Source organism: Oncorhynchus nerka, linkage group LG3, assembly GCF_034236695.1.
Source record: "Oncorhynchus nerka isolate Pitt River linkage group LG3, Oner_Uvic_2.0, whole genome shotgun sequence".
Taxonomy (NCBI): Eukaryota; Metazoa; Chordata; class Actinopteri; order Salmoniformes; family Salmonidae; genus Oncorhynchus; species Oncorhynchus nerka.
In genome coordinates this window covers 45787177-45811838 of record NC_088398.1, presented here as the reverse complement: position 1 = coordinate 45811838, position 24662 = coordinate 45787177, and the positions used below count along the sequence as shown (strand labels likewise).

Sequence of the window (24662 nt, the reverse complement as noted above, 5' to 3'; positions counted from 1 at the left end):
CTGACTGAATACAGGCTTTCTGTGAGCTATTCATTTTAGCGCTGAGGATTGCCACCTGTTGCCAGAGAGCAATGATCTTTGCCACATCCACTCTTTTCCTTCCAGCTGTGGCCTGCTTTTTCTCGAGGCAGGGCGTGCTTTGCCTGCCACACTTTGTGCGACTAGGATCCTAACACGGAAACCACTACATCGTCTCTGAACTGAACAGAGACTGAACTAGTGCTCTGATGTTATGTCTGCTGAAATCGTAGGTTCTTTAAACCTTAATGGAATCCCTGTAACAGTGTGTCTTGGTGCATACTGGTGTTTGCATGCCTCAGTGCTTTAGTTTGCTGTAAACTAGGGAGACTGCAAGTTACCTCACTGTCTGAAAACTAAGACACAGAAGCCTCTTTCACTGGCAAAGGGTGAACCAGAGTTGATGGCACCGGGAGTGCTTTTTTTAATTGATAATTAATGGAGGGTTAGAGTTCGAGACATCAAGGCCTAGTCTGCTTAATATTTATTGAAACGCATAACCACAGTAGAGACAAAAACAAATACAATAGTTCTGAGCAGAACAGACTTATTTTAGAGAATAATGTTAATTCTATGAGTACAGAGACAGAAAATGTGTCTCCCATATTAGGTCCATTGCTTGTTGTTGGAGTGTGGGGAGTGGTTTACCTAGTTGTAAGCCCCCCGTGCTTGTTCCCATACTGCAGGTGTTCAGCACCTACTCTAACGAGGATTACGACCGGCGCAACGATGAGGTGGACCCCGTGGCGGCGTCGGCTGAGTACGAGCTGGAGAAGAGGGTGGAGAAGATGGACGTGTTCCCTGTGGAAATTGAAAAGGGTCCGTCGCCTTGTCTGTCTTTCATCTTTCCTTTATTAATCCATTTGAGTACCATTGGGCAGCCCTGGCCAAGATACATCCTCATCAACATCATCACAAGGGTCCAGAGAATGCAGTCCCATCCATCCATTCTAACTCCCCATCTGTCTTTGCCCCACAGGAGACAACGGCCTGGGCATCAGTATCATAGGGATGGGAGTGGGAGCTGACCAGGGCCTGGAGAAACTAGGAATCTTTGTGAAGACCATATCTGAGCGTGGAGCAGCTGAACGGGATGGCAGGTGATGCCCTTTGGGGAAACGCGCTCCGCTCCACTGTGCTTAACCAAACAATTACAGTTTTAACCTTGGCATTTAAAATGTGTTGTGAATTATAGGCGTATCACGATGATCCACAACGCTGGAAGAATTTGTGCATTTCAAAGAAATTTAAGGAAAAGCGTCACTATAACATAGTTACAGTACATTTCTCAAATATCCTCCCCTGTTGATTACACTCCCTCTTTCTAACATGCAGTATGTCTCAAATGTCTTGCCTTATGATTGCATTTTGTCCTTTCCAACTAGAATCCAGGTGAATGACCAGATAGTGGAGGTGGATGGGATCAGTCTGGTAGGAGTGACCCAGCTGTTTGCTGCTACAGTTCTGAAGAACACTAAAGGAACAGTCAGGTGAGCTCAGAGTCCAGCTCTAATAGACCCTTTGATAGAATGGTGCCGGAGGAGATGGCTGCCGTTTTACGGGCTCCAAACCAATTCTGCTATTGTGTGTTTCTTTTTGATGTTGTTATTTGTAACTTATTTTGTACATTACGTATTTTGCCACCGTCTCTTATGACCGAAAAGAGCTTCTGGATATCAGAACAGTGATTACTCACCTCATACTGGACGAAGATTTTTTTCTTTAACGAGTCGGACGCAAAGGATATACTTCAGACACCTGACATGGCCCAAATCCCCATCATTCATATGAGAAAGAGACAAATATATCAGGGACGTAGGTCAAGGGGCCTTGTAAGGATCCGATGGCGAGTGGGTAATCTGCCTCTACCATCAGTCCTATTAGACAACGTACAATCATTGGATAACAAAATAGATGAGCTACGATCACAAATATACTACCAACGGGACATAAAAAAATGTAATCATTTATTGTTCACCGAGTCGTGGCTGAACGACAACATGGATAACATACAGCTTCGTAGCTGTAAGCTAACAAGAAAATGCTCATCCAGAGGCGGCGCTCCTATTGGCTGGGGACTTAAATGCAGGGAAACTTAATTCCGTTTTACCTCATTTCTACCAGCATGTTACATGTGCAACCAACTCGAGACCTCCTTTACTCCACACTGAGAGGCCTACAAAGCTCTCCCTCTCCCTCCATTTGGCAAATCTGACCATAACTCTATCCTCCTGATTCCTGCTTACAAGCAAAAACTAAAACAGGAAGTACCAGTGACTCATTTAATACAGAAGTGGTCAGATGACACAAATGCTACGCTACATGACTCTTTTGCTAGCACAGACTGGAATATGTTCCGGGATTCTTCCGATGGCATTGAGGAGAACACCACATCAGTCACTGGCTTCATTTCTACTACACCGGCTCCGATGCTCGTCGGATGGGACAGGGCTTGCAAACTATTACGGACTACAAAGGGAAGCACAGCAGCAAGCTGCCCAGTGACACAAGCCTACCAGACGAGCTAAATTAATTCTAACGACCTGTAGCACTCACGTCTGTAGCCATGAAGTGCTATGAAAGGATGGTCATGGCTCACATCACACCATTATCCCAGGGTGGTGTGGAGTGCAATCTCTATTGCACTCCACACCGCCCTTTCCCACCTGGACAAAAGGAACACCTAAGTGAGAATGCTATTCATTGACTACAGCTCAGAGTTCAACACCATAGTGCTCTCAAAGAGCATCACTTAGCTGACCCTGGGACTAAAAACCTTCCTCTGCAACTGGATCCTGGACTTCCTGACTGTCCGCCCCCTGGTGGTAAGGGTAGGTAACAACACATCTGCCATGCTGATCCTCAACACAGGGGCCCCTCAGGGGTGCGTGCTCAGTCCCCTCTTGTACTCCCTGTTCACCCATGACTGCATGGTAAAGCACGACTCCAACACCATCATTAAGTTTGCCGACGACACAACAGTGGTAGCACTTATCACCCACAACGATGAGATAGCCTATAGGGAGGAGGTCTGCTGGTGTGGTGCCAGGATAACACCCTCTCCCTCAGCGTGACCAAAGGAGATGATCGTGGACCAAAGGAAAAGAGGGCCGAGCACACCCCCCATTCTCATCGACAGGACTGTAGTGGAGCAGGTTGAGAGCTTCAAGTTCCTTGGTGTCCACATCACCAACGAACTCTCATGGTCCAAACACACAAAGACAGTTGTGAAGAGGGCACGACAAAGCCTATTCCCCCTCAGGAGACTGAAAAGATTTGGTATGGGTCCTCAGATCCTCAAAAGTTCTACAACTGCACCATCGAGAGCATCCTAACTGGTTGCATCACCGCTTGGTATGGCAACTGCTCTGCCTCCGACCACAAGGCACTACAGAGAATAATGTGTACGGCCCAGTACATCACTGGGGCCAAGCTTCCTGCCATCCAGGACCTCTATACCAGGTGATATCAGAGGAAGGCCCTACAAATTGCCAAAGACTCTATCCACCCTAGTCGTAGATTGTTCTCTCTGCTACCGCACAGCAAGCAGTACCGGAGTGCCAAGTCTAGGTCCAAGAGGCTCCTTAACAGCTTCCACCCCCAAGCCATAATACTATATATCAGAGGACTCCTGAACAGCTAATAATTTTTACGCTGATGCTACTCTGTTTATTATCTATGCCTGGTTACTTTACCTCTGTACATATTACCTCAATTACCTCGACTAACCGGTGCCCCCTCACATTGACTGTACCGGTACCCCCAGTATATAGCCTCGTTACTGTTATTTTATTGTTGCTCTTTATTTATTTGTTATTTTCTTATTTTTTGACTTATTTTTTGACTTATTTGTTTATACTTCAGTTTTATTTAGTAAATACTTAACACTTATTTTTCTTTAAACTGCATTGGTTAAGGGCTTGTAAGTAAGCATTTCACTGTAAGGTCTACACCTGTTGTATTCTACGCACGTGACAAATAAAACGTGAGCTGATTTGATTTTGAAATAAGTCGTAATCATCCTAGGTGTGGCTAGCCTCGCCCCCAGAGTTCTAGGTTGCCTGGCAACACGAGATTAAGGTGTGACAGTAATGGAACGTCCCACAAAATACCTCATAGCTTTCTTCAAGTGATATGGTATGACTGGAGGAAAATAAATATCCTTGAGGAATGTCGAAATATTGAATAAATCGGTTGGTTTTTATTATTGTCTACTGCATGTGCCTCAGGCCTCCACACAGAGAGTAGCCCACATGGGACACGGGTGAATATGTTAATGATTTACTGTACACAATTGAAAGGAGAGCACACACACACTCTAGGAAAAGTTCAATAAACAGGCTTCACCCGGTTTGCCTTACATTACAACGACTCATATCAGTATGAGCCCGCTATTATGATTGGAACTACGCTGGTATGCCAAGACTTAGAGCAAAGGACATAAAATCGACTAGGCAAGGTGTCTGCCAGATACTAAGGCGTCTGCTGGTACTACCACTCTCCACACTGACCCACTGCACTCTCACACAAACAGCTTCCTGATTGGCCGGGAGAAGCCGGGGGCGCAGAGCGAGGTGGCACGTCTGATCAGTGAGACCCTGGAGCAGGAGAAGAGCGAGCAGCAGCACCTGGACGACCCCTATGAACAGTCCACTGAGGAGGTGAGTCACCTGGCCCGTTGGTTAGCCCAATCCAGTTACACTCCATCCGGGAAGGGAGCAGTGAGTAACCCTGGTGCTGTGTGGGTGGGGTGGCTGCTGGAGCCTGCTGGAATTGTGCAATGTTTGCTTTTCAAAAGCACAGGCAACCACAGGCCTTTATTTGTAGAGGGAACTGGGCATGAAAAGGTTGGGCTCCTTGAAAAGAGACAAAGTTTAAACCTATTGGATCTGTTAAAAGGCGATATACACTGATTATACAAAACATTATGATCACCTGCCCTTTCCATGACATAGACTGACCAGGTGAAAGCTATGATCCCTTATTGATGTCACGTTAAATCCACTTCAATCAGTGTAGATGAAGGGGAGGAGACAGGCTAAAGAAGGATTTTTAAGCCTTGAGACAATTGAGACATGGTTTGTGTATGTGTGCCATTCAGAGGCTGAATGGGCAAGACAAAAGATTTTAGTGCCTTTGAACGGGGTATGGTAGGAGGTGCCAGATGCACCGGTTTGTTTTAAGAACTGCAATGCTGCTGGGTTTTTCACGCTCAACAGTTTCCCGTGTGTGTCAAGAATGTTCCACCACCCAAAGGACATCCAGCCAGCTTGACACAACTGTGGGAAGCATTGGAGTCAACATCCAAGTGGAACGCTTCCGACACCTTGTAGAGGCCATGCCCAGACGAATTGAGGCTGCTCTGAGGGCAAAAGGGGGGGTTGCAACTCAATATTAGGAAGGTGTTCTTAATATTTTGTACATGCAGTGTACATGTCTCATTGTGGAGCATATCATGTAGATACAGTGCATTTGGAAACTATTCAGACCCCTTGACTTTCTCCACATTTTGTTACGTTACAGCCTTATTAAGAAATGTATTCCATTGTTTTTTCCCCTCATCAATCTGCACACAATACACCATAATGACAAAGCAAAACAGGTTTTTAGAATTGTTTGCAAATGTATGTATTCAGACCCTTTACTCGGTACTTTGAAGCACCTTTGGCAGTGATTACAGCCTCAAGCTACAAGCTTGGCACACCTGTATTTGGGGAGTTTCTCCCATTCTTCTCTACAGATCCTCTCAAGCTCTGTCAGATTGGATGGGGAGCATCACTGCACAGCTATTTTCAGGTCTATCCAGAGATGTTAGATCGGGTTCAAGTCCGGGCTCTGGCTGGGCCACTCAAGGACATTCAAAGACTTGTCCCGAAGCTACTCCTGCGTTGTCTGGGCTGTGTGCATAGGGTAGTTGTCCTGTTGGAAGGTAAACTTTCGCCCTTTCATCAAGGATCTCTCTGTGCTTTTCTCCGTTCATCTTTCCCTCGATCCTGACTAGTCTCCCAGCCCCTGCTGCTGAAAAACATCCCCGCAGCATGATGTTGCCTCCACCATGCTTCACCGTAGGGATGGTGCCAGGTATCCTCCAGACGTGACTCTTGGCAAAGAGTTCAATCTTGGTTTCATCAGACCAGAGAATCTTGTTTCTCATGGTCTGAGTCCTTTAGGTGCTGTTTGGCAAACTCCATGTGGGCTGTCATGTGTGTTTTACTGAGAAGTGGCATCTGTCTGGCCACTCTACCATAAAGGCCTGATTGGTGGAGTGCTGCAGAGATTGTTGTCTTTCTGGAAGATTCTCCCATCTCCACAGAGTAACTCTGGAGGTCTGTCAGCATGACCATCGGGTTCTTGTTCACCTCCCCGACAAGGCCCTTCTCCCCCGACTGCTCAGTTTGGCCTGGCGGAAGTGGTTCCAAACTTCTTCCATTTAAGAATGATGGAGGCCACTGTGTTCTTGGGGACCTTGAATGCTGAAGAAATGTTTTGGTACCCTTCCCCAGATCTGTGCCCAGACACAATCCTGTCATGGAATTGTCCTTTGACATCATGGCTTGGTTCTTGTCTGACATGCACTGTGAACTGTGGGAACTTATATAGACAGGTGTGTGCCTTTCCAAATCATATCCAATAAATTGAATTTACTACAGGTGGACTCCAATCAAGTTGTAGAAACATCTCAGGGATGATCAATGGAAACAGGATGCACCTGAGCTAAATTTAAACTATCAAAGCAAAGGGTCTGAATACTTATGTAAATATGGTGTTTCTGTTTTTTATTTTGAGTAAATGTGCAAACATTTCTAAAAACCTGTTTTTGTTTTGTCATTATGGGGTATTGTGTGTAGATTGAGGGAACAAACATATTTTAACCCATTTTAGAATATGGCTGTAACGTAACAAAATCTGGAAAAAGTAAAGTGGTCTGAATACATTCCGAATGCCGGACTACTCCTGTCCAAGGAGCTGTTGGTAGTGGTGAACAAATTTGGCCATTTCAATGTGGGTATGCAATTAATCTGTGCAGTAGTGTGATGGGGCTTTTTGTGTTGTTTTTTTTCTAAGTGTGTGGTGGCTCATGTTTGGGGTTGTGTGTGTGATGGAACATGTTGATGAGCAGAAGATATGAATTTCCTGCTGATACAGGCCTCCTGCTGAGCTCTCTGCAGGCTACCACGGTAACACTGAGATATGATGTAGTGATTACCCATACCTCTCCCCTGGGCTCCGAGCCGAGCTGCTGGGCGCCACGTGGGCAGGTGATTGGCTGCGTGATTGTGTGGTTGTTTTGTGTTTCAGGAGGAGCACTATGAGGAAGAGGAGGGAGAGGAGGGAGGTATCCTAGGGTCTAGTTTCTCCGGCGGAAGGACAGTGGAGGTGTTTGACCTGCCGAAGACCGAGGCCATGTTCATGCCCTCCAACGTGGACTCCACACAGATGGGCTTCAAATTCAAGGAGGTATTTCTAATGTTAGAATTATCACAAGTTTACAGTTTGGTGGCTGTGTAATTATGTGTGTGATATGTGCTTGTTTTTGTTGCTTAAACTGTTTCTTTCTTTACCCTAGCTCCAGCTGAAACACAACACAGCAACAGCTGAAATAAACCAACTGAAGGAAAAGGTAGGTCAATCTGAAGAACAAACGATTGTTTTATAAACACGAGAACTTATGGATAAATGCTTGGAGCGTAAGCCGACGCCAGCCCGGTGACTAACCATAAATGTCATCAGTCACACTGTCTGTCTCTGCCTGTCAGCCACCTGACTGACCGTAATGATTTGAATATGTTGATTGTACTAGTAGACGAGAAGCCCTTACGTTTAGGTAGTAAAAATACCTTTCACTCTTCCTTCACAGCTAAGGGTGTCTGAGGAGGACAAAGCATCCAGGGAGTCCATGGAGGTTGATTTGGAGCAGAAGATTGAGGAGAATAACGAGAAGATGTTGAAGCTGGAGAAGTACTGGCTGGAGGCCCAGGCTCTGTGTAAAACTGTCAACAAGCAACTGTCGGAGACCCAGAGCCAGTACGGGACGCTGGACAAGAAATACAACAAGGCCAAGAAACTGCTCAAAGACTACCAGCAGAAGTGAGTTTTTTTTCACCTTTTATTTAACCAGGTAGGCCAGTTGAGAACAAGTTCTCATTTACAATTGCGACCTGGCCAAGATAAAGCACAGCAGTCCGACACATACAACAACACAGAGTTACACATGGAGTACAACAAACATACAGTCAATAATACAGTAGAAAAAAGAAAAGTGTATATATACAGTGTGTGCAAATGAGGTAAGATAAGGGAGGTAAGGCAAGAAATAGGCCAGGGTGGCGAAGTAATTACAATATAGCAATTAAACACTGGAATGGTAGATGTGCAGAAGATGAATGTGCAAGTAGAGATACTGGGGTGCAAAAGAGCAAGATGAAGAAATAAATACAGTATGGGGATGAGGTAGTTGGATGGGCTGTTTACAGATGAACTATGTACAGGTGCAGTGATCTGTGAGCTGCTCTGACAGCTGGTGCTTAAAGCTAGTGAGGGAGACATGAGTCATCCGTTTCAGTGATTTTTGCAGTTGGTTTTGCAGTTCGAGTTGAGTTCACTAAGTTAGACGTGCATTTTTTCATTATTTAGAAGTCGCTACTTCAGCTAAGTAAGTTTCTGTGTTGACCAGGCCGAAGGCTTCCTTCCACTATGCTGAGTCACGTTGTGTAGAAAGTACAATATGTTTATACGTCAGTGGAATGATTTCTGAAGTTTAATGCTCTGATTCCTTTCCAGGGAGATTGACTTTGTGAAGAAGGAGGAGGAGATGAGGAAAGTTCTAGACGAGAAGGATCGATGGTACAAGGAGCAGCTTGAAAGCCTGCAGGACAGGGTATGAGGGACATATTGGAATAAAGAGACTTCAACATTAGAACAGACCGAGTCGAGAAGAAGTTGACTGGCCATTCTGTGGTTCTCTCCTCAGATAGCGGTCCTGGAGGGTAGCGGTCCACCTGCTGACTGTGAAGAGACCCAGGCGGGTCAGGACTCTGCTGTGGAGAGGAGACTGAGCAGCCAGGGAAGTGAAGGCCCTCTCATCAACACACAGTCAGTGGACTCTCTAGCGCTAGGTAGGGCTCCAACGTACACTTGACGAACAGGATAGAAGCCACCCATTATTTACTACCACTGGAAAGCGTGACTGTCTCTGTGACTGTCTCTGTGACTGCCTCTGTGACTGCCTCTGTGACTGCCTCTGTGACTGTCTCCGAACACCAGTATGTCTGAGAATAGGGTACAGTTTGCCTTATGTTGTGTTTACTGAGCTGTTTTGTCTCTCCTCCACAGATACAGACTGGGGCGAGCTGGTTCCGGAGACTGAGCGCTTGGACACCAGTGCACACAAAGCCAAGTGCCTACTGGCCCCAAGGAGGAATCGTCCATCTCGCAACAAACGGAAGGAGAACCTCGTCATGTCCCCTTGCCACTCACAGGTCAGCTCAGAAAGTTCTCTCATTGATTTTGAAAACAATTTCAGGGTTCAATACTGGCTATTTCAAAGATTTCTTCTTCCACAATCTCTTTCTATGGATGCATGTTCAATATCAATATTCACATGTTTCAGTTCTCCGAGCCACTCTTTGTCTGCTCAATTCACTGCTGACTGTTTTTCCCCTCCAGGAGAACGACGAGGAGGAGGAGGAGGACTCTGCCAGCAGGAAGAGGTGCATCCAGGAGAGCCTGTCCCTGCCCGGGCCCATCTGCTGTCCTAGGAACGGCCAGAGGGATGACACCCCCGAGGCTGCGAGGAGCAAGTTGAAGCTCTCCAGCAGCCCCTCCCTGCCCCCGTCCCAGAGAGATAGTGTCGAAAGCGGGGGCAGTCCTTCCCTGTCCCCGCCGAAAGACACCTCTTCGCCCTCACCACACTCCCCCTCAGGGTTCCTTCGCAACGTCAAGAAGAGGGAGTCCAAGGGGAAGGGCAAGGAGCTCAAAGGTACCGCCATTAATCTGCTACCCAAAATATGCTGTTTACACAGTACATTTATAAAACAAGTTGTTGCTGCTACCTCCACTGACTGTCACCATATTGATATGCCTCTTACTGGCTCTCTGCTTGTGGCAGTTCATTACTTTGTAAAAAATAAAAATTGGACTCTGTTACAGATGAGACAAATGAGAGTTCTTCCGTCGGAAAACCCAAAAAGACGATTTTTGGGTAAGTGCCTGTAATAAAGATTAGTTTCCAGTTTGACAGTCCTGTTAGTCCCTGCGCAATCTAAAGCTTTTGAATAACCAACAGTGGCCTTCGGAAGTCTGGTAGCAAAGGGAAGAAACATGACAAGGAGGCGATGCGAGCATCTCTGGACAGCAGGTATGTCACATGTCATGTTACCAGGCTGACTGTTTCACCACATCCTAGATACGTCACCACAGTACACTCACAGCTCTGCTAGCAGAGGACCTTTCTCCTATTAAAGGGACAATATATAACTTGGAGACTTTTATTTTTCTTTATTTTCCTAATGTCCAGGGGTTCTGCCGAGCTCCTGGAGGAATCTGGGGGAAACTTGTCCCCTTCTGAGTCCATGACCTCTATTCCCACCTGTATGCCTTTCTCCTGGTTTGGGGACCGAGATAGGGACAAGGAGCCTTCGTCCACCAGCAGCAGCCTACCATACGTAGCCACTGAGACCAGCAGTGAGCAGAACCAGGACCGCAAGAACAAAGTGAGCACACACACACACACACAGTGCCAACTCCATCAAAAGACAGAACGAAAAAGCTCTCATCTAGACATCTTTATCCAAGAGGTAGAGATTTTCAGTCACTTCAGAATCACCAAAAACAAACGGAAGCAGAACATATAAAGGAATGATTGCATTAGGACATTTTACTGTAATGAAAAATATAGCCGGGATTCGAATTACATTTAATTTGCTACTACTAAGTGGAATAAAGTAAGTCCTGTGTCACTGAACTGACCCCTCTGTCATTTCCTGACTGTTTCATGGTGAGTTGGCCAGTAATAAGCCAGTGATTCATTGGTCAGTAATCCACTGTTTAAAGCAGGTTTTTGCTCTGCGTGGAAATACCACATTCAGTCAAGAGATGTGTAGCAGCCGGCCGGTAACGTTTATCCCAGAGCGTGACGATGACATTGCTGTGGAGTGGCTGTTCTGTCTCCTATAGCTCCTCCCATTCAGGAAGAGAGCAGAACAGGGTTGCACTGCTGCTGCTCCTGCTGCCGCCTGTGGAACCATATGGGGGCCGTGGATGCGTCCCAAATGGCACCCTATTCCTCTATGGGCCCTGGTCAAAAGTAGTGCACTATATAGGGAACAGGGTGCCATTTGAGACGGTACCCCGTCATTAATCTGAGAGCAAGAGGAGGAGGAGGAGGATTCACTGGCATTTTCAATGGCTTAGCAACCAGATAATTATCCCCATTAAATGCATCTGCACAAATAGGCCTGAGTAATTCCCAACCAGGCTGCCTGGGGAGTAGACAGAGGCCAACAGCACAAGGGCTGTGGGGAGTGGGCGATGTGTGCCACAAACAGGGCCTCCCCTGGTTCCTCTGGCTGGAATTCTACTCTGTGTGGTCCCGTGGCAGCTAGAGGTGGGTGTCAACCCCAGTGTACAGTATGGAGAACGACATGACAATCTCTCCAACCGTTCTTCTTTTAAACAGACAAATCTCTCCTGGTCCTCTTTATTCAGTCGCTCGTTAGATTTGGTACAGTATGATTTCCTTTTTACAACCCCAGTCTTAGAGCTGGTAGATTAGAACTAACCAGTCATCTAGTTTAGTGTTGTGATAGTTCATTTCACATCTAGATTGTACTAATAACCCAACATTGATTTGTGGTGTTGTAGTGGAATTGGGTTTTGTGGTAGTGTGTCAAGCACTTACAGTGCCCTCAGAAAGTATTCACACCCCTTGACTTTTCCCCTCGTTTTGTTGTGTTACAGCCTGGATTTAAAATGGATTTACATTTAGATGTTTGTGTCTACACACAATTACACCAGAATGTCAAAGTGGAATTATGTTTTTCCAAATGTTTACAAAAGATGTCTTGAGTCAATAAGTATTCAACCCCTTTGTTATGACAAGCCTAAATAGGTTCCGGAGTAAAAATGTTCTTAACAAGTCACAGAGTAAGTTGCATGGACTTAGTCTGTGTGCAATAATAGTGTTCAACGTGATTTTTGAATGTCTACCTCACACATACAATTATCTCTAAGGCACTTCAGTCAAACAGTGAATTTCAAACACAGATTCAACCATGAGGCCAATGGTGACTTTAAAACAGTTACAGAGTTTAATGGTTGGGATAGGAGAGAACTGAGGATAGATCCACAACAGTGTATTTACTCCACAATATTAACCTAATTGACAGAGTGAAAAGAAGGAAGCCTGTACAGAATAAAAAATATTCCAAAACATGCATCCTGTTTGCAACAACATCACTAAAGTAATACTGTAAAAAATGTGGCGAAGCAATTCACTTTTTGTCCTCAATACAAAGTGTTATGTTTGGGGTAAATCCAATACAACACATTACTGAGTACCACTATCCATATTTTCAAGCATAATGGTGGCCTCATCATGTTATGGGTATGCTTGTGATCGTTAAGGATTGGGGAGTTTTTCAGGATAAAAATAAATGGAATGGCTCTAAGCAGAGGCAAAATCATAGAGGAAAATCTGGTTCATTCTGCTTTCCATCAGACACTGGGAGATTAATTCACCTTTCAGCAGGACAATAATCTAAAACACAAGGTCAAATCTACGCTGGAGTTGCTTACCAAGAAGACTGTGAATGTACCTGAGTGTCCTAGTTAAGTAGATTTTCTTCTACTTACATCTAAGGCAAGACCTGAAAATGGTTGTCTAGCAATGATCAGCAACCAATTTGACAGAGCTTGAAGAAATGGGCAAATGTTTCACAATCCGGGTGTGGAAAGCTCTTAGATACTTACGCAGAACGACTCACAGCTGTGATGCCAAAGGTGCTTCTACAAAGTATTGACTCAGGGGTGTGAATACTTATGTAAATGAGATATTTCTGCATTTAATTTTCAATAAATGTGCAAATATTTTTTTTATGAGGTATTGTCTAAGATGAGTGAGAATGTTGAATTTGAATTCAGGCTGTGACACAACAAAATGTGTGAATACTTTCTGAAGGCACTGTAAATCTAACTTCACATTTATGCTTCCTCGCCGTACCTTTCATATCACACATGATATGAATGATGAATATTATCAGTTTGGAATTCATCACAAATGATTGAAAAACGTACTCTTGATACACTACCACAAAGGTTTTTCGAGTGCTGCTGTTAGTGCTGTACCAATAGAAATTGTGTGTCATCATTGTCGTAGTAGAAGTCGTTTTGTCATGATAGCAATTCTGTCGAGTTATGTTTGCCTTGAGCTCAGTTGGTAATCCAGTTTGATTAATGAATGTGAAATCATTGACCTGATATCTTCTTCTTCCCGTCTGTTATGATGCAGATGCATTTTGACACAGTATTCCCAGTGTTGATATCACCATAGACCAAATCATGTCAATGATAATCCCTATTTAATTCTCAACCTCAATTTCCACGTTTACAGTACAACTGCTGATCGTCTTCCTCCCTAGAGCTTTAGGCCACTGAACTGTTGTTTACCCACCCATGTGTTTGTCTAGTTAATGCGTTCTTCCTTGTTTCCTCCTTGTTCCACTGCTCTAGAGTTTGTCAGTCCTAGATGATTCGAACCTTGGCAGCCCCAGTTCAGACATCTCAGGCTTAGTTGCAGAGCCCAATCTGCCTGGGCGCTCACATACTTTAGTCTTCTCGTCCAATGAGGTGAGTGCTCTCTCTCTTTGTTCCACAAACCCCTGTGCGGGATGGTGCTGCTCTCAGATTTCTCTGAAAGGGGACAGTCTCAAGCATGCTTTTTGAGTTTACCCTCCTTGCGGCTGTGATGATGGAGTGGTGAATGACCACCGGAGAAGGAAGTTGCATGTGTGTGCTGAAGTTGTCTGTGTGGTGTTAAAACAAGTGTATTTAGCTTTGGGTCCTTGTTGTGCTACTACCAGCTGAACTAGCAGTAGAGGCTACTTAGTTACTCCAGTGGTCTTCCATTTTTCTCATCGACCTTAGAACAGGGATCATCAACTAGATACAGCCACAAGACAATGTAAAGACAAGACCATTTGTTTTACTTGAGCGGATGGTCGGTGGGGCGGAACATAATTACAAATCATATGTAGAAGCCCAAACAGAAATCACATTTGACTAAAACATGAATCATTTCAAACCTTGCTTACATTTGTATATGATCACGTGTCTCTCTAATATGCGTGGAGGTACTTGGGAACAGATTTCCCAAATGAAAATCACTTGGAGCTGATTTCCTGGTGTTTTTACAGTCTTTTATGTCCAACAATGATCATTTAAAATTCACAACAACAACAAAAGATATGTTTGGGGGCCAAATACAACCACACCGCAGGCCGTCCGCCAGTTGGGGAACCCTGCCATAAAATGATCTGTGCCGCTCCTGTGTCTGTTTAGTGGAGCTCGTCTTACATTCCTTTTCATATGGTTCTGGATTGTGTGTATAATTGTGTTTTGTGACTGTTTGGCTTATCTTGTTGGGTGTTTCAGTGCTAGGATTTGACTCTGATAAACACTACACCTAAGCCCTGCCTACTATACTCAAACAAGCAGACGTATGCCAGGTAGAACTAAACAGACATGCTCCCGCCGCATGTTCTGGCCTGTTCCACAGAGTTGTGATAAACTCTGAATGGACCATTGGACACAGCTTTTTTTATTTTTTATGTGATTTCAGTCACTGGATGTGCAATGCATGTACCAAATGCTTTGCACTGTGCCGTAGAGTTTTGATATTGTGCTTAAAACATGAATTTGCTATTTCATCCATTATACTGTGCTGTAGGTGAGTTTTTTTCGTTCGTTTTCTTGGGATGTCATGTGTTTCTTGGCGTTCCGTAGGACCTGGATGACGAGCCAGTGCCCACGGGGAAGGAATATCAATGGCAGAACCGCCCTGTCTCCGAGTGGACCAATCAGCAAGTCTGTCACTGGTTGATGGGCATGAACATGGACCAATACACGCCCGAGTTCACCGCCAAGGGTGTGGATGGCCATCAGCTCATGCACCTGGACAGTGACAAGTTGAAGGTACGAGGGCATCACAAGCAACAAGACTACAGTTCAGAACTCATATGTAGGCCACACAGTTTCAGTCAGAAGGAAGAAAGTACAATTGAAGTGATTTTTCATATCATCCAAATGCAGGCGCTTCCATTTACAGCAGCGGTCAGGTTTATAAGCCATAGACTTCCACCTTATAGCCCCAAATAAACCGACTGAATTCCACAATGATTTACACTAAAATGGTACATATGGAAAACGACACAATAGAGGATAGAGGAGAGGATATTGTCCGAAGTGTATATACATTTCATAGAGGTGTGTTCTAAAATGTGACCGGTGATGTTTGTCCCCTCAGGCTCTAGGTGTGTCCAGCCAAAGTGACCGGGCCACCATCAAGAAGAAGCTGAAGGACATGAGGAAGGCCCAGGAGAAGATGGAGAAACAGAGGGAGAAAAGGGAGAAGGAATCACGGCGCAGCGGGAGACTGCCTCCCAACACTGACTCTGTCTGCTGAGCTGCCCCAGAGGTGACCCACTCTCTCTCTCTCTCTGAACATAACCCAACACGTTCTCCCTCAAGTGAGGCAGGACATCCAACGACCCTTGTATCTGTTCTGTTTCACATATAGGTCTATGTAAGTGCCATCCACCTCAGTTCACCGCAGTTACTAAGAGAGCACTAAAGCAGTCACTCATCATGTGAGTTTATAATGACCAGTAACAATAATGTTAGCACACCAGTGTTGATTTACCATGCCAATTGGAAGAATCATCTGAAAATAGCCCGATTTGTCGTTGGCTATTGATACTTTTCCTAGTTTCCTAGTTTTGGGTTATTCACAAGAACACACGAGCTGGCTCTGCTTTATAATCAAATCAAACACGCTGACAGTCCTGTCGCCAGCAGTATCTGTGTCACATCATTGTGGTAGATTGGGGGGGGGGGGGGGGGGGAGTGATACTGTAATGACAAGTGTTGGGGACATGACCAAAGGCAAAACCCAACATGTTTTTTTTTTTACCTTTATAAAGCTATAGAAGCAGTAATTTTATCCCTTTTTGAGTTTCCAGATATGTAGTTGCAGGATTTGTGTACATTTACCCATACAACAAGTGGAATGATTTCAGTACTACTTTTTACATGTTTTATAGTGTATTTTTGCTAGCGTAACTTTCCTGTAGCCATGTACAGATATTTTGTTGCAGGAACTTTGTACAGTTGAGATAAAAGTACTATACAATCTTTTAAGCTTAAAAGGGTGACAAGGTTTTAGGTGTATAAATTAACGTTTCTACATATCAATTAACTGCATAACTTTTTTTTTAAATCAAATTATTAAAGGTTCATCATTTTATAATACTTTTTCTACTAAGTAGAATAGCCACTGGGATGAAAACATCTTTGCTAAAAGCAAAAGAATCAAGTAACGACAACGTAAATGCTGTTTATATATATAACCCGTTCCCAACTGTGCCTGTTTTGAGAATGGATGTACTACTCCGTGGTCCCATTGAGCTGGAGAATTTGACGTGTTGCTGAAATGGTACCAAGACATGCAATATTATTCTACAGGGTGTGGGGTCCATAAGAACACGAGGTGTGTGTGTGTGCCTATGACAGTAAATCTGTTGAATTAGCTTGCTGTCTTGTCAACATGAATGATGGGTGCATGTTAAGCAGCATAAAATAAACAAATTCTCACATCAGATTCTTTTGTGGGTGTATTTTGTGCTTTATTGGAAGGTCTAATGGTTTCTGCAATCATGAGATGGAAGTTCCACAACACTTGACAGATATAACACATTGGTTAGAACAAGTACTATATTTGTATTTCTCTGATGTATCACTGGAGGACAAAGGAAACATGTACTTCTATACTGTCGAGATGATAAAATAATATTCCTTGGAAAAAGACCTCGTAGCTGCACAACTTTAACAAACATCTTCAGCCAGTGGAGAACACTCAGTATAAATAACAAACAACATTCACTCTTTTTCCCCTTTCAGCAAAATGATAGAAACCAAGCAATCCTTTCACATAATAAACATGTCAGTTTTGAAAAAGCAACACTCCCAGAAACAAACGTATGGCACTAGAACTTCGCTAGTTATGTATCCATACAACCAGTAAAGGTGCAAAGGGTTTTGACCTATTGCTTCCCACAGTGGAACAGCTATAGCGTCACTCACACAAAGCAATTCATGTACAGTAAGTCATCTAGCAAATGACACTAGTCTAACCAGGAGGCATCTAGGCCTAAAAACTACGGAACGTTGTCATGTCCTTGGGCTCCTTGCTTGGAACACACCAGTCGTCTGCCTCGTGCATGGTCTTGTAGTGCTTCCAGACTGACTTGTTGTAAACAGGAAGCCTCTCGATGGACTCCGTGGACAATGCCTGCACACAATTGTAGAGGGAATAATGGAAGAAATGAGTTTCAAGTTACTCTGAAAAATATCAGCGCTTTTAACGTCTCGTTTTTGTGACTTACCCGGATATATATCACAGCATCGGTGCCATAGCCCTCCAGAGAGTACAGCTTCAAATCACCTTGGAAGTATCTGGCATATAATCGAGAGATGGGCAGGCCGTACCCATATCCAGCCTACAACAGAACAGATAAGAGAATGCTTACAATACTGTAATGAATATTAATACTATGAGCTCCTTGTTATAAAGTGGAAAGTCTCACCAGAGGGCTGCGTTGGCCGTCCATGCTGGGCGGGGGGGCGGTGGAGTAGGTGTAGGTGAACAGCCTCTCAATCTTCCTCAGAGGGACCCCTCCTCCGCGATCACTCACCTGGAAGAGTAAATAGCATCGACTAGAGACGCACTGATAAGCCTGATATGATATGGCGTCTTTCTAGCCATATAAGAGAGGACAAATGAGAAGCAACACTGCAGAGTAGTTGTACCTTGACTGTCAGGTCTTCACTCCCCAGGGCCACCTGGGCATGTACAGGAGGATAGTCCATAGAGTCGCCATACAACTCCATGGTGGCTCTCATGGCATTCTGGAGAGATTGAATCCACATTTAAGGTTACATTATTTTTTTCTCCGAACTTAAAAAAACGGAAGCTCATAAGTCATGAATTTTGAAGTTTAAAAAATAAGGCATACCTTGAAAAGTTCAAATACCATGTGGTAGAGATGGGATGGCACATACACTACAGTCACTGGCTTTCCACCATCTTTCACTGTAGGGACAATTGGAAAATGTAGGAACTGTCATGCAATAATTTCAGAAAATACATGTAAATGCAGTCTAATATCATAAAAATGTCAAAGTTTATTATTATGAATAAGTCAGGAATGAAAACCAAACATTTACCATTGAATTGTTCCAGTACCAACTCAGGAGAGTTCATGTAATACCGATCACATAGGTTTCTTGCATTTTCATACGCATCTGGGGTAAAGGCAAAGCAGTTAGGAAAGTAATACTAAATTGTTGCCATCAATTTAGGCCTATTTCAGTTGTTTAAAATTGTGCAGCACTTACCCCTAACTACTTCAGTAACACTGCAGTGCGGATCAATACTGCCAATCTGTTTAGGATGCGCTGGGTTTACCCTCACCTTCCCACCAAAGAGCAGGGCTAAAATAGAAGACGTGCAAAACCGTCACCACTAACATTTAACAGATGTTTATATAACGAGTTTGACAGCTCTGCGCCCGTTATTTGTCAATTTCTTTCAGATATTCTGGTCGTATGATGTAAGCTATTTTTCGCCTTTAAAACAGAATGTCTTTAAACTGCCAGAAACAGTTTCCATTTCAAATGTTCCTCTTCTGAGCAATGCTGTAGCTTTTGATGTCAGTGTGGGTGCTATAACAGGTGACATGCTCACTGTGCTGGTTAAGCAGCATCCTGATGGATATTCTGCTCATGTAGAAGCGATCCAGGAAATACTGAACGTTCTGGCTGACGATGGGGTCTGTGCCATAGGTCTCCTTGTACTCCACAACCCCCTGGGCCATTGTCGGGATGACGTCATTGTGACGGTTTCGGATCTTTATAACAGCATCAGTGAAACTGTGTGAAGACAGACACCAAAAGGAATTATGATCCACAATGGGCACCGTTTATATCAGTGATATGTCAGCATGAATAACGAAACGGGATTATAATCTTACTCATATGTTACTTTCTCATCATCGGCATCTTTCTCCTTGAACTCAATAATGTCTTGAAGACTTTGCATGTACCTAAAAAAAGAGAAAATGACCCAATACATTGGTTAAGATATTCATAGGCCTGATGAAAATGCATAACAGGAGAAAATGGGAATCAGCCTGGTGGAATTGATTTCTGCATTCATCATCCTGCTTTACTGAAGTGAAATGCAATGGAATGGTAAAAGCAGCATTCAGGCTGGTTCCACAAGGCTAGATGGGGGTCCGTTGACAGTACTCACCAACTCTGTACCAACCGGACTGATGGAGTCTTTAGCAGATTATCAGGTAACAAGTTGATCTCCTTCATTATGTTTGCCAACCTCACAGGTAGCTCCTGTCTGAGGAATGCAAATGATGTTTTCTCGCATGCATTTTCACCAGACCCTGAACGTGGAACAGAACAAACATGACTGTTGGGGTAGTTCGATGAAAGATATGAAACAGGTGAAGCAGCCATAAAGCCTATGTGCCACATATCTCAATAAAGCTAGTCAACAGTTGGCTAAAGACATTGAAAATCAAGTACACTTACCGAAGTCCAAGAACTGTTTCATTGAGAGGGGAGAAGGGGAGAACCTGGAGTAGTAATCAATGTGCTTTCCCATTGAAGCGGCGTTACTCATCAAGGCCCGTAGAATCCTCATTTTGATCGATTTAGCTCACAGTTGATAAACGGGCCTGGATAGAAATGATTCAGTTGACGGTGTTTAACAGCTGATTGCCAATGGCATTGTTGACATCTGATGAACGCAGCGAGATATGTAGCTAAGCTAGCTACGTTACTAGATAGCTTTTAACAGCTAGCTAGTTAGCTTTTGTGAAGTTCGTTTGCAGCCATCACGATCCACAAGTAAATAATTAGGCTAGGTAACGGTTACAGTTTACAATAAATGACAAAAGCTCAGTGGAGATAGCTAGCTTATTTAGCTAGCTAACGTTAGTACTCCAGCATGTCATTCATTCAAGTCGACTGGAACTGTTCGCAAACGTTCCTAGAAAGTGAGCTATTTACATTATTTTAAAACATGTATTAGTTTAGCGTATTATAACGTTACTTTCTACATTGAACAACCCATATATCGCTTCAAGAATCATGCATTGGTTCTGTTGTGCTAGCTAACTTCCAGCAGCATGCTAGCAATCAAAATAAACACGAACGCGCTTCATCTTCTTCTTCGGTGGGGTTTTGTCGGTGGTTGGCATCCAACGTTATGGTGTATTACCGCCACCTACTGTACTAGAGTTTGGTCCATGAGACAGGGAAAAACGAAATCCTACCTGCCAGCCCTTTTTCTCTTAAAAAATATAAAATATTTGAGACTGTATCTAATGAATTCCTCCACCCACTGCAAGGCCAACAGCATGGCCATCACAACTTTTTTTGTTGAAAATTTATAAAAATTTAAAACTGAAATACCTTATTTACATAAGTAAAGTATTCAGACCCTTTGCTATCAGACTCGAAATTGAGCTCAGATGCATCCTGTTTCCATTGATTGTCCTTGAGATGTTTCTACAACTTGATTGGAGTCCACCTGTGGTAAAATCAATTGATTGGACATGATTTTGAAAGGCCTGTCTATATAGGTTCCACAGTTGACAGTGCATGTCAGAGCCAAAACCAAGCCATAAGGTTGAAGGAATTGTCTGTAGAACGCTGAGACAGGATTGTAGCGAGGCACAGATCTGGGGAAAGGTACCAAAACATTTTTGCAGCATTGAAGGTCCCGAAGAATCCAGTGGCCTCCATCATTCTTTTTTTTTATTTTAATTTTTTAAAATTTTTACCCCGTTTTCTCCCCAATTTCGTGGTATCCAATTGTTTTTAGTAGCTACTATCTTGTCTCATCGCTACAACTCCCGTACGGGCTCGGGAGAGATGAAGGTTGAAAGTCATGCCTCCTCCGATACACGACCCAACCAAGCCACACTGCTTCATAACACAGCGCGCATCCAACCGGAAGCCAGCCGTACCAATGTGTCGGAGGAAACACCGTGCCCCTGGCAACCTTGGTTAGCGCGCACAGCGCCAGGACCGCCACAGGAGTCGCTGGTGCGCGATGAGACAAGGATATCCCTACCGGCCAACCCCTCCCTAACCCGGACGACGCTAGGCCAATTGTGCGTCGCCCCACGGACCTCCCGGTCACGTCCGGTTACGACAGAGCCTGGGCGCGAACCCAGTACAGCGCCCATAACCACTGCGCCACCCGGAAGGCCGGCCTCCATCATTCTTAAATGGATGAAGTCTGGAACCACCAAGACTCTTCTTAGAGCTGGCCGCCCGGCAAAACTGAGCAATTGGGGGAGAAGGTTCTTGGTCACCTCCCTGACCAAGGCCCTTCTCCCCCAATTGCTCAGTTTTGCCGGGCGGCTAGCTGAATATCACTTTGACAGAGCTCCAGAGTTCCTTTGTGGAGATGGGAGAACCTTCCAGAAGGTTAACCATCTCCGCAGCACCCCAGCAATCAGGCCTTTATGGTTGAGTGGCCAGACGGAAGCCACTCTTCAGTAAAAGGCATATGACGGCCCGCTTGGAGTTTACCAAAAGGTACCTAAAGACTCTCAGACCAACAAGATTCTCTGGTCAGATGAAACCAAGATCGAACTCTTTGGCCTGAATGCTAAGCATCACATCTGGAGGAAACATGGCACCATACCTACAGTGAAGCATGGTGGTGGCAGCAGTGACTGACACCAGTCAGGATCGAGGGAAAGATGAACGGAGCAAAGTACAGAGCGATCCTTGATGAAAACCTGCTCGAGTGCTCAGGACTTCAGACTGGGGCGAAGGTTCACCTTCCAACAGGAAAACAACCCTATGCACACAGCCAAGACAACACAGGAGTGGCTTCGGGACAAGTCTCTGAATGTCCTTGAGTGGTCCAGCCAGAGCCCGGACTTGAACCTGATCAAACATCTCTGGACAGACCTGAAAATAGCTATGCGGCGACACTCCCCATCCAACCTGACAGAGCTCGAGAGGATCTGCAGAGAAGAATGGGAGAAACTCTCCAAATACAGGTGTGCCAAGCTTTTAGCATGATACCCAAGAAGACTCGAGGCTGTAATTGCTGCCAAAGGTGCTTCAAAAAAAGTACAGAGTAAAGGGTCTGAATACTTACGTAGAAGTGATATTCCATTTATTTGTGTTTTTTATAAATGAGCAGAAATGTCTAAACCTGTTTTTGCTTTGTCATTACAGAGTATTGTGTAGATCAGATCTGGGGGGGCTGTAACACTGTAACACAACAAAATGTGGAAAAGTCAAGGGGTCTGAATACTTTCCGAAGGCACGGTAGGGAGGAACTCCCAGCCCACCACTCTTTTCCCATCAGACAGCGCATGACATTCAAATCAAATCAAATCAAATCAAATCAAATTTATTTATATAGCCCTTCGTACATCAGCTGATATCTCAAAGTGCTGTACAGAAACCCAGCCTAAAACCCCAAACAGCAAACAATGCAGGTGTAAAAGCACGGTGGCTAGGAAAAACTCCTAGAAAGGCCAAAACCTAGGAAGAAACCTAGAGAGGAACCAGGCTGTGGGGTGGCCAGTCCTCTTCTGGCTGTGCCGGGTTGACCAAGATGTTCAAATGTTCATAAATGACCAGCATGGTCGAATACAGAAAAAAGCAGGTGGACTGGGGACAGCCAGGAGTCATGTTCATAAATGACCAATGTACCTGGGGCAGCGGTCCTGAGGGGACTCAGGAGTCATCCAGGTAGTCAAAGAGAGCATCTGGGGGTGGCCAGTCCTGATTATAACAGAACGTGGCCAAGATGTTCAAATGTTCATAAATGAAGCATGGTTGAATAATAGTAAGGCAGAACAGTTGAAACTGGAGCAAAGCATGGCCAGGTGGACTGGGGACAGCAAGGAGTCATCATGTCAGGTAGTCCTGGGACATGGTCCTAGGGCCCAGGCCAGTTGAAACTGGAGCAGCAGCATGGCCAGGTGGACTGGGGACAGCAAGAGTCATGGTAGTCCTGGGGCATGGTCCTAGGGCTCAGGTCCTCCGAGAGAGAGAAAGAAAGAGAGAAGGAGAGAATTAGAGAACGCACACTTAGATTCACACAGGACACCGAATAGGACAGGAGAAGTACTCCAGATATAACAAACTGACCCTAGCCCCCCGACACATAAACTAATGCAGCATAAATACTGGAGGCTGAGACAGGAGGGGTCAGGAGACACTGTGGCCCCAACCCGAGGACACCCCCGGACAGGGCCAAACAGGAAGGATATAACCCCACCCACTTTGCCAAAGCACAGCCCCCACACCACTAGAGGGATATCTTCAACCACCAACTTACCATCCTGAGACAAGGCCGAGTATAGCCCACAAAGATCTCCGCCACGGCACAACCCAAGGGGAGGCGCAACCCAGACAGGCCGACCACAACAGTGAATCAACCCACCCAGGTGACGACCCCCCCAGGGACGGCATGAGTAAGCCAGTGACTCAGCCCCCCCGTAACAGGGTAGAGGCAGAGAATCCCAGTGGAAAGAGGGGAATGGCCAGGCAGAGACAGCAAGGGCGGTTTTGCTCCAGAGCCTTTGTTCACCTTCCCACTCCTGGCCAGACTACACTCAATCATATGACCCACTGAAGAGATGAGTCTTCAGTAAAGACTTAAAGGTTGAGACCGAGTTTGCGTCTCTGACATGGGTAGGCAGACCGTTCCATAAAAATGGAGCTCTATAGGAGAAAGCCCTGCCTCCAGCTGTTTGCTTAGAAATTCTAGGGACAATTAGGAGGCCTGCGTCTTGTGACCGTAGCGACGTGTAGGTATGTACGGCAGGACCAAATCAGAGAGATAGGTAGGAGCAAGCCCATGTAATGCTTTGTAGGTTAGCAGTAAAACCTGAAATCAGCCCTTGCTTTGACAGGAAGCCAGTGTAGAGAGGCTAGCACTGGAGTAATATGATCAAATTTTTTGGTTCTAGTCAGATTCTAGCAGCCGTATTCAGCACTAACTGAAGTTTATTTAGTGCTTTATCCGGTAGCCGGAAAATAGAGCATTGCAGTAGTCTAACCTAGAAGTGACAAAAGCATGGATTAATTTTTCTGCATCATTTTTGGACAGAAAGTTTCTGATTTTTGCAATGTTACGTAGATGGAAAAAAGCTGTCCTCGAAATGGTCTTGATATGTTCTTCAAAAGAGAGATCAGGGTCCAGAGTAACGCCGAGGTCCTTCACAGTTTTATTTGAGACACTGTACAACCATTAAGATTAATTGTCAGATTCAACAGAAGATCTCTTTGTTTCTTGGGACCTAGAACAAGCATCT

At 44.7% G+C, this 24662-nt stretch overlaps 2 protein-coding genes across 3 annotated transcripts in view; one reads left to right on the top strand and one right to left on the bottom strand.

Moving 5' to 3' along the window:
- The window catches only part of LOC115109108 (neurabin-1-like), a 46145-nt gene extending 29256 nt beyond the window's left edge, over nucleotides 1-16889 (top strand). Inside the window, exons 3-20 of one of the 2 annotated variants that reach the window (XM_029633710.2) lie at nucleotides 705-837; nucleotides 998-1118; nucleotides 1404-1508; nucleotides 4553-4679; nucleotides 7318-7476; nucleotides 7586-7639; nucleotides 7877-8106; nucleotides 8800-8896; nucleotides 8990-9134; nucleotides 9352-9497; nucleotides 9685-9997; nucleotides 10168-10219; nucleotides 10304-10375; nucleotides 10535-10730; nucleotides 11696-11740; nucleotides 13747-13863; nucleotides 15019-15207; nucleotides 15539-16889. In XM_029633710.2, the coding sequence (XP_029489570.2) occupies nucleotides 705-837; nucleotides 998-1118; nucleotides 1404-1508; nucleotides 4553-4679; nucleotides 7318-7476; nucleotides 7586-7639; nucleotides 7877-8106; nucleotides 8800-8896; nucleotides 8990-9134; nucleotides 9352-9497; nucleotides 9685-9997; nucleotides 10168-10219; nucleotides 10304-10375; nucleotides 10535-10730; nucleotides 11696-11740; nucleotides 13747-13863; nucleotides 15019-15207; nucleotides 15539-15697 (2460 nt within the window). In that variant the 3' untranslated portion in view covers nucleotides 15698-16889. The remainder of the gene's footprint in view (nucleotides 1-704; nucleotides 838-997; nucleotides 1119-1403; nucleotides 1509-4552; nucleotides 4680-7317; nucleotides 7477-7585; nucleotides 7640-7876; nucleotides 8107-8799; nucleotides 8897-8989; nucleotides 9135-9351; nucleotides 9498-9684; nucleotides 9998-10167; nucleotides 10220-10303; nucleotides 10376-10534; nucleotides 10731-11695; nucleotides 11741-13746; nucleotides 13864-15018; nucleotides 15208-15538) is intronic. The other variant, XM_029633719.2, reaches the window with a different exon arrangement.
- Nucleotides 16890-16891: 2 nt separating this feature from the next.
- Nucleotides 16892-20546, bottom strand: pdk1 (pyruvate dehydrogenase kinase, isozyme 1). The gene is made up of 11 exons (XM_029633730.2): nucleotides 19897-20546; nucleotides 19604-19748; nucleotides 19323-19394; nucleotides 19037-19221; nucleotides 18688-18783; nucleotides 18517-18594; nucleotides 18306-18382; nucleotides 18100-18198; nucleotides 17877-17984; nucleotides 17676-17789; nucleotides 16892-17581 (listed from the first exon to the last, which is right to left on the bottom strand). The coding sequence occupies exons 1-11, from the start codon at nucleotides 20006-20008 to the stop codon at nucleotides 17441-17443; spliced, it is 1227 nt and encodes a 408-aa protein (XP_029489590.1). The 5' UTR covers nucleotides 20009-20546; the 3' UTR covers nucleotides 16892-17440.
- Nucleotides 20547-24662: the final 4116 nt, after the last annotated feature.

What these genes read in the sequence shown, in the direction of transcription:
- pdk1 (XM_029633730.2), bottom strand. Translation starts at nt 20,008, where the DNA reads ATGAGGATTCTACGGGCCTTGATGAGTAACGCCGCTTCAATGGGAAAG. An exon ending in GAAACAGTTCTTGGACTTCG is followed by an intron (nt 19,749 to 19,896) that starts GTAAGTGTACTT and finishes TTCCACGTTCAG; the next exon opens with GGTCTGGTGAAAATGCATGC. An exon ending in ATGCTGTGATATATATCCGG is followed by an intron (nt 17,582 to 17,675) that starts GTAAGTCACAAA and finishes AATTGTGTGCAG; the next exon opens with GCATTGTCCACGGAGTCCAT.